The sequence below is a fragment of the Sinocyclocheilus grahami genome, unplaced genomic scaffold (genome assembly GCF_001515645.1).
Source record: "Sinocyclocheilus grahami isolate Dianchi unplaced genomic scaffold, SAMN03320097.WGS_v1.1 scaffold290.1, whole genome shotgun sequence".
Classification (NCBI taxonomy): domain Eukaryota; kingdom Metazoa; phylum Chordata; class Actinopteri; order Cypriniformes; family Cyprinidae; genus Sinocyclocheilus; species Sinocyclocheilus grahami.
In genome coordinates this window covers 641,151-650,426 of record NW_015505469.1, presented here as the reverse complement: position 1 = coordinate 650,426, position 9,276 = coordinate 641,151, and the positions used below count along the sequence as shown (strand labels likewise).

Genomic DNA, 9,276 nt, shown 5'->3' with positions numbered 1-9,276 from the left:
ACTTTTTGAGGTTGCTGCGTTTTAAATGGTTACATGTAAAGTGTCTATGTTCTCTGTTAAGTTGTGGGGGGGGGGGGGGGGGGGTTCTTCAGGTTATTTTGAAATATAGGTAATGCAGCAGCATAAATTATATCAGATCACATAACTGAAGATCATAGTCACTGTTTTTGAGAACAGCTACACTTGGATTACACATAGCACCAGGTCAAATCATTGCTGTAAGTTCGCCCTCTCGTGGCTTCAAGCAGTATCAACAAAATGTAAATAAACAAAGGGATGTCTAAGAATCCTTATTATGACAGGAAATAAATGCTAAAACACACAACAATGTTGAAGTAAATTGGGTATATTGAACACACGACTCACATCTACACTCTAAAAAATGCTGGGTTGTTTCAACCCAACTTTGGGTCAAATATGGACTAACCCAACTTTTGGGTTAAAAATGTAATTTCAAAATGTAACCCAACGGTTGGGTTAGTCCATATTTGACCCAAAGTTGGGTTGAAGCAACCCAGCATTTTTTAGAGTGTAGGAAACAAAACTAGCTAGTAGGTTTCTGCGTAGCACTACAGAACTCAAATTTGTGTTTCCAGTATATTCTGCCTCCACAGAGGTAATATATGTCTACTGATGAGATAATAATCAACAAACAATTTATGCACCAAGAGTCCTTTGTAAGCTTTTTGGTTCTTTAAGCATAGTCTTAAGAAAACACCACCGAAACACACGCAGTAGCCTTATATTACTGCATTGTTGCCCTTGCCTAAATCCTCGTTATGAAAGAAACCCCTTATGGAGGAAGTGATATGATTGTATTTACATGGTTTTATTTTACAGCATATCACCTAGCCAAACGGCGTCTATGTGTTGCCTGTAGTATTTAACCTAGGCCTGTAAGAGGTAGGCTAACTGTATGGATGCATTTAAAGGCAGGTCAGTGTGTTGCCATTGGGAGCGAGTGGATGCAGCGGCCATATTGGGCCGTGCTGCACTGCGGCGCCTCTGAGAGGGCGTAGTTTTTCAAAGAGAACCTCAAAAAGGCGCCTTTACTTATTGAAAAAGGTTAAGGGTGACGACCTTGACATTACAGAAGTTCAAATGCAATATTTCATTTTAAATTTGACATTTGTTGACGACATCTAACTTTGTAAACCACTGTGGAAAAGCCAGTTACTGTAAGTATTACCGTGCTACATTGGTCATTAACCGGCCCGGTAATGCTTGTAGAAATGCGGTGATGTGTAAGGCGCAGGATTTCAATTTAAGGATTTCAAAACATAACACTTTTTAATTATATTTTCACTTTTATTTTATCACATACTGAGTTCACATCTTTCTAGACAGAAAAACAAAACATCTGCACCCTTTGTGTTTCAGGGCAAAGTCGCATTTGAAGTGGATAGTGGGTCCAATAGCCCCAATTTAATTTACTGCCCAGAGTTTATTGTACTGTCTAGACTGTTCAAGGTTTAGTAAATAGCCTTAGTGTAAAACAACATACAAGGAAAGGAATTAGTCAAAGACTTATAAAGTTACCATTGGAAATAGTTCTCTCTCTACCTCACGTTCCCCTTTCCTCTGTAATAATCCAAAACATATTCGTCTGAAAAATAAGTAGGTTGAACAGTTTGAAATGCAACTCTGTTAAATAACTTGAATGTTATTTAATAACAACAAATAACTGTTAAATGACACATTTTGTGGCTGACTTACACGCGCACTATCACACACAAGAGGCGTCACAGCAATATATAGAAATCTGGTGTATTTTTTATTTATTCAATACATAGATACATTACATGCTTCAAACGAATAAATGCATACACAGTTCTACCTCAATGTAATTACGTACTGATTTGATGTAACCAAACGCATTGCTGCTTATGCAGAACTTGAATGTATTTCACGGAACAATGCAAAATACAATAAATAAATACAAATACAAAGCTACTGCATTTCAGTGGCATTAACACAGAGTATGAAGAGATTGTCGAGGTACCTATATGTTCCTGATAACTCATAATTTACCTCATCGCGAATACACTGTTGTAGATCATTTGTGCAGAATTTTAATCGCAGATCACATTAATTTTTGATAGCAAATATTTTGCATAGTTTTAAATACAGAGCTGACGTGAAAATAACCCATGTGTCCGACGAATGGATGATGTCCCACAATTATGACATAATAGAATAGCCATCGTTTCATCGTCTCGGCCAATATCATGGCTTTCAGAACAATGGATTTCCAGTGAAATACTGGAGACGATCTCGGTTCACCTTTTTCTCTTTCATCCTTCGGTTCTGGAACCAAATCTTCACTTGTCGGTCTGTAAGACTGAGCATTCTTGACAAATGCAGGCGTTTCTCTTTGTTTATGTACACATTGAAAAAGAATTCTCGTTCAAGTTCTCGGATCTGGTATTTCGAATATGGGCATCTCTTTTTTCTCGACTTTGTTGCACCTACAAAAAGAAACGTAACTTGATTCCATTACAATGAATTTGAAGTCTAAATCGGTTGCAATACAACTGCAGATGCTTCAGGAGATTACATTAAAAATTCGAGTCCGTCCGATACTTCAGATACACTCTAAAAGATGCTGGGTTGTTTCAACCCAACCTTGGGTCAAAAATGGACTAACCCAACTTTTGGGTTAAAAATTTAATTAAAAAATTTAACCCAATGGCTGGGTTAGTCCATATTTGACCCAAAGTTGGGTTGAAACAACCCAGCATTTTTCAGAGTGTAGGCTACTAATGCAATGCATACATTGTTTTCACAATAACGGAACTTTTATGTAATCCACATTGCAGTTACAAAAACAAAACAGATAGAGAAACGAGATTATGTATTCATAAACTATAAAATAACACAAGCTCTGCCACATGAAATGCACACAAGCATGCAAGCTGCCCACACGCTCAAGCACACACACACACACACACACACACACATAAAGTCGAAAAGCACGCAAGCGCACACGAGTAATCCATGTTTTCAGTTCGATTAAAGTGTTTCTCTTCTAAGTTAAAATCTTTTGTGATAATATAAGTAAACAAGCAATAAGCTGAAGGTTTTTAAAACCTTGTGGTCTTTCTCGATTCGTATCGCGACGATCATTTCTGTCTTTACAACAATTCACCCGCGAATATATATATATATATATTCGCGGGTGAATTGTTGTAAAGACAGAAATGATCGTCGCGATACGAATCGAGAAAGACCACAAGGTTTTAAAAACCTTCAGCTTATTGCTTGTTTACTTATATTATCACAAAAGATTTTAACTTAGAAGAGAAACACTTTAATCGAACTGATATATATATATATATATATATATATATATATATATATATATATATATATAGTTGAACTATATAGCATGTTTATAGGCCTATATAATAATGATCCGACGAAAGCGCCTCCTAAAGATTTTTACAACAGCAGAGAGAATCTTACTAGCTGCATAAAAACTTTTGCATGCTTATAAAGCGGCACATAAAAGCTAACGTAATGTGAATTGAACCGCCGTTAAAAGCGTGGACCTACTTGAGTCGTTGTTCTTTTCTTCATCGCAGGTTGATATTGAGGATTCCTCCTCCATGGTTTCCGTAGGGTCTCGTTTGGTCTGCTCCGCGCTATCTGTGGACACATTGCATGAAGCATCTCCGCAGACACTCGTATCTGGCTTTTGTTTGGACTGCTCAGGGTTGGGCTTCTCAGAGTTAACAGTCTCAAAAAAGTGATCAAATTCTTGTGGAAGTACCCCATTTCTGCCGACGTTGGTGAAGAAATTGCACGAGGAGTTAGTACCACCGTGATGGCTATACATGGAATCGTTTTTAAAAATCATTTCCGCTCTGTTTGATGACTGCAGGAGATCTCGGTGCATTATCTCCTCCGTTGAATAGTACGAAGCGTAATTGCCCCTGTAATGCCATTTGCTCGGATGATCCAGTCCATAGTCCCTGAAAGTCACTTCACGAACAGGTTGGACTTGCGCTAGGTTGGAAGAATAGGGGAAATTTACTTGACACGCTGTAGTTTGTGGTAAAAACGGCGAGACGGACGAAAAATCAGGAGCAGAAACATAGTACGGTAAATACATATTAGATGCACAGTTGCTGTGATCATCGTAGTCCGTCATTGCTCGCTTTAGCCTTAGAGGGAAAAAATCGCCTGCTTGACTGTTAAACTTTGCCCATCTATTGCACCATATGCGTGTGGATAGGACTCGCGAGGAAGAAAAAATCGGAAACGTACGCTGACGTGCAATTAATCTTGATCGATTCTTGAGGTAATTGTGTCATGTGATCCGGTAAAAAAATTACCATACATCAATATCAGTCATTAAATGAGCGACTCATAGGTAACTGCATGGGGAAGGTCATTGGTTGCCTACATTTTTGAAACTCCCTTGTTGATTTCCCCGTGTGTATTACAAGGCATTAGTAAACAATCACAGAAAAAACTACATCAAATATTTCGTTTAAAATCATACAATAGTTAATTAAATAAAGCACCTTTATCACAACGTTTAGCAATGTATTTCTAACGCACCACATTAAGTTGTACTATTCAGTTGCTTTATTTTAAGATTTTCCTAGGTTTCCCAACCTCCGACCCTCACGGCCTAAAGAAAACTTTGACGACTGAAGCAAAACTGCTATGTTTTTAGGGCTCGTTTTCAGCCTCTTTCTTTGCCCATTCTCGGTAATTAAGACTAGCATGCCTTATGATCAAAATGCACGGTACATTTTTAAATACATGGTTTATGTGCATGTTTCTAAACCTGTAATAGGCTCTTTTAAGAAAATTCCTGGAAAGTCCATATTTTGTTATACCTTAGGCTATACAGACAAGACATATGAAAGACTGAAAACGAGAGAGGAAAAAATAAAATAAGTAGGAAAAAATGTAGGAGCTGACACAGAATCCAACAGAAAGTTAATGTAGTTCATCAAATATAGTTATCTGTCGCGATGTCAGCGAAAACATTTTCTGATTATTCTACACAGTCTACAGAAAGTAACAATTTAGTTTTAGCTTTTCCAAAAACGACAAAGGGCAACATATAGCTAGTAAAGCGTAATAACATTTTCAACTGTACCTTTCTTTTTAGCGTGAAGTAAAATCTCCATTTTAGTCCGATAATGTATTCCAGTGGCCACGATTTAAATAAAATTCCTCGACGCAATTATTGAAAGGGAGAACAGGAAGAGATACACAGATTCACACTGCCAAGTACAAAACAACTGTTCTGGCTTTGAACGTCTGTGGTCTAAGACAATGTGCACCAGGCAATCACCATCAACCGCTAGCCAAATCATTTTATTGCAGAGGCAAAAGGATGTGCTATGGTGTAGTGTCCTGGGTGGAGGTAAAAAGGGACTTGTACATTCCTACCGAGAGACTATAGAAAATTCAAATGTACAGTTTTTTTCCCTATATATATATATATATATATATATATGATACACAAAGTTGGTGTTAAGCTTATAAAACAAATAAACAACCAAAGTAGTTACATTGTTTTTGTACTAACTTGTATTTTAATTGTTTTTATTTTTTTATGTATTATTGTTATTATTTAATCTGCATACCTGCCTAGTGACTAATAAAGATAATAATGTTTTTATTGGTACATTTTAGCACGGCTTCTAGATTTACAATGAAAAAACTAAATTTGTGCCATACCATTCCACGAGAAAAAAAATATCTGATTTAATTTTAACAGATGTCAAATTTTACGTGTGCGTAAATATTACACAAGATATTATAAAGTTAGCTGAATCGCGCAGGGAAGTCTTTAACGAAATCCTGTACGATCCATACTTAAGAGGTTTTTCATGAGTTGTTCCTTTGTTCTGGGTAGAACCCAAAGTGTAAGAGCACAGCAAAAGAAAGGTATGTTCACCAGTCGATGTCCAAAGATTTTTCAACACCAAAATAAAACAATTTTCGCAATAATGTAAACCTATATATATATGGATGATTTCTATATTTGTCTTCATTTGTCATTTTCGGTCACTAACTTGACCTTAACTTTGTATTGGTGCCCCCAGTTTCTACAGCGGTCGAAAAACGTCTGATAGTGATCTTAAGAAAACTCCATTCCATTTGTTTCTTGCTTGCATTTAAAAGGAATTGTCAAGACAATTAACTTGGACCAAATTGAACTGTCTTATTTGTTTTTAATGTGTGCATTTAATTACTTAAATATATATTCAGAAAATATATATTTTAAATTAAAAAAGTGGTAATACTGGATAATGTTAATGATAATAATATACTGGTAATAATATACTAATAATATATTTGGTGAAGGTGTACAGCGGTAGTGCTGTGCAATCACGATTTTAAGTTGCGGAGAGTAATAACTACTTTACAAGGTAACTACACAGGCCTACATTATTTCTCTCTCTCTCTCTCTCTCTCTCTCTCTCTCTCTCTCTATATATATATATATTATCACACACACCTATTGTTGTACTATAGTACTATAATTGTACCACATCGTTTACCTTGCAGAAAAACAGTAAGTGCATTGCGTGTGCATTAGAAAGGTGGGACTGAAAAGCCTAAACAACAAACATTGTATATGTCTACATGTCACTGGTTTGTCATGCTGATATTAAAATAAAATTTTTATATTTGGTATAAGCCAGTTTTATCTTCGCACGCAACTGATGGTACCACTGATTTACCTGTTCCATATATACGTATTTGAAGCAAACAAAAAATAGATAAATGAATAAGATTTTACTACATATCTACAAAAGTAAATACTCATTTGTAGGGGCGACTAAATAATGAATTGTTTAGCCGTCCAGTCTTTTTTGACATATCCACCCTTAACGCATAGTTACAGCACTTAGTTATAACTCGTTAAAGTTCAGTTTAATTCTATTAGATATAATTTCAGAAAATATAAAATGATGGAGATTCATAGAATAAAGATATTCGCACACCGGAGTTTGTGTATTAACATAAACGAACTTGAGCTTGGACTAGAGGCACCACTGCTGTTTGGTAGAGCATTTTAGAATCACCAATCGAATTAAACCAGACAAACAATCGCACAAGAACGCAGAAGTTTAATGTAATGCAGAATTTACAGAACACTTAATAAATATTACACATAACACTTTTGGTTAAAATACAACAAAACTTAAATTTTTAGATCGGAGGATACAAATGAGGTTTTATCAACGTTACTAAAGGTTGGAATGTCTGACAATTTATTGACCCCATTCAGTTTGCTATGTTAGCTGCCCAGTGTACGTTTAAATGACGCCAGAATGTATGTTGTGAACCCAATATACACAAGACGTTCCTACTCTAAATTTTGCTGCGGTTTTAAACTACAAAGCATTCTTTTTAGACAATATATAGCAAGCTAACATTACAACTTTAGAATTACCCTTTTTCCACCAAAAACATACACCAGACACATACAAATGCAGCGACTTCATGGCTAATAAATATCAATTTAAAATTGTTCAGCTTTAATTATTCAATAGCCTATTCAGCTTTAATATTAAATGACATTTAATAGGTGTTCGGGAGATAATCCTTTCCAGAGGGGTTTGGTGGACTTTCATCTCCGTCATAAAAGTAACCTGTGAATGATCAGTATGAATGATGTCACCACCTAAAAAAGAAATCCTTGACTGTTATTATATAAAAAAAAATAAAAAAAATTAGTAAACAGTGAAGGTATGCTCGCGCATCATAAGTCTTTTTTTCTTCATCCTGCGGTTCTGAAACCAGATTTTCACTTGCTGATCACTCAGTTCCAATCTGTCCGAAAGCTCCTTTCGTTTCTGTCGGTTTATAAATTCATTCATCATAAATTCGTTCTCCAGTTCGGCTAACTGAGGCTTCGTGTAAGGTTTCCTCTTTTTTCTTGATCTCACCTGTGATGGACACCACGGCAGTCCTGGGAAAGAGAAAAAAAAGTGAATTCACCATTCGTACTTGTCATCATTCTTGCAAACCACTGAATTACTATCTTCATGTAAAGATGTTAACCATTAAAAACACAACGACAACTCTGATTCCTCTGTCATTTTTACTATATCGTGGAGCATGCGTAATTAGTTTTTTTTCTGTCTGAAAACAAACTAGTGTTGAAAAGTTAAGAGTGGCAAACTCAATGGCTGAAATAGCTTGCCTATAACTGAACAAAGCAAACGGTTTTATAACATCACACATACAAAGACTAGAGTGACAATTAGGCACAGCATTGGTGTCTATGACGGAAGGGTCAAGGAAGAAGTTGCATACCATCGGAGAAGGATGATCTAATAGTCGGGGTGTTCAGTGATGGTTGAAATTGAGCGATGGAGCTGACAGACTGCTTTGAAGCATCAGTCACTGGCTGGTCAATGAAGTTAAGTTGATTCTGTGCAACCCTGTTCTGCTGTCGCCTTTCCAAGTTTAAAACTTCATTGCTGGTGGAGTCAGTAGTGAGTCTCTGTTCACTTGCGTAAGCTGCATTAGGTCGTGCAGGCTCCTCTGATTTGTGGCTGACATCTTGGAAGCAGTACCTCCCGGATTCCTCCAGTGAGCCCTTTTTGTGAGTGTTGAGGCTAGCGCTCACAGCGGCTGAATTGCTAAAAAACGGCTGAGAGTAGCCACTGTAGGCGCGGCTCTGGGCCGGAGTAGTGCACGAATTTGGAGAAGTCCACGGGAACGAGCACACCTCTCTTCTACTGTAAGACATCTGTGGAAGCCCAGATAGATGGACTCCATTGCCTCGCAAGTTTTGGAGGTACAGGGAGTCGGAAGAGTGAAAATTCAAAAGGGGAGCAACATACCCAGAACTAAGAAGATTGTGCTCGCACATTTCTGACGAGCTTGCCCGAACGCTTCTTAAAACCGTTTTTAGTTACCCCCAAAGAATACTAGCAAGGTAATTGTTGATTTGTTAATGCACCATCACGTGTTATGCAAAGTCAAATGTTTAGCCACGCCCATGTGACAGTCGTGCTGCAGTCAAGAAATAGGCATTGCATAAAAAGCATATAAAATAACAAACAACATTTGCAGACATCCCAGTTCAATTTCTTGTCTATTTATTTAAATCTATGAATTTATATATATACAGTAAAGGAGGTTTAGGTAACGCATGATTCACTATTTTTGTAAAATATGTATTGTACAAGCAAATACGTAAAATAAAAAATAAGAAAATTGAAAAAAAAATCCTAACTTTATCAGTTCTTTAGAATATCGCAACATTTGCAGACATCCCAGTTCAATTTC

The 9,276-nt window shown here is 36.7% G+C and overlaps 2 protein-coding genes across 2 annotated transcripts; both read right to left on the bottom strand.

Annotated features, from left to right (window-relative positions):
* Positions 1-1,969: 1,969 nt before the first annotated feature.
* Positions 1,970-4,196, bottom strand: LOC107600752 (homeobox protein Hox-D11a-like). Its single transcript, XM_016292707.1, has 2 exons — positions 3,556-4,196; positions 1,970-2,468 (listed from the first exon to the last, which is right to left on the bottom strand). Exons 1-2 carry the CDS (start codon positions 4,151-4,153, stop codon positions 2,236-2,238), a joined length of 831 nt encoding a protein of 276 aa, XP_016148193.1. The 5' UTR covers positions 4,154-4,196; the 3' UTR covers positions 1,970-2,235.
* A 3,039-nt stretch (positions 4,197-7,235) lies between these two features.
* hoxd12a (homeobox D12a) lies at positions 7,236-8,857 on the bottom strand. The gene is made up of 2 exons (XM_016292705.1): positions 8,296-8,857; positions 7,236-7,948 (listed from the first exon to the last, which is right to left on the bottom strand). Exons 1-2 carry the CDS (start codon positions 8,855-8,857, stop codon positions 7,710-7,712), a joined length of 801 nt encoding a protein of 266 aa, XP_016148191.1. The 3' UTR covers positions 7,236-7,709.
* Positions 8,858-9,276: the final 419 nt, after the last annotated feature.

Excerpts from the sequence above, each read along its gene's own strand:
- LOC107600752 (XM_016292707.1), bottom strand. The coding sequence starts at position 4,153 with ATGACGGACTACGATGATCACAGCAACTGTGCATCTAATATGTATTTA. Across the intron at positions 2,469-3,555 it reads AGAAAAGAACAACGACTCAA|GTGCAACAAAGTCGAGAAAA; the intron begins GTAGGTCCACGC and ends TTCTTTTTGTAG.
- hoxd12a (XM_016292705.1), bottom strand. The coding sequence starts at position 8,857 with ATGTGCGAGCACAATCTTCTTAGTTCTGGGTATGTTGCTCCCCTTTTG. Across the intron at positions 7,949-8,295 it reads TAGATCATCCTTCTCCGATG|GACTGCCGTGGTGTCCATCA; the intron begins GTATGCAACTTC and ends TCTCTTTCCCAG.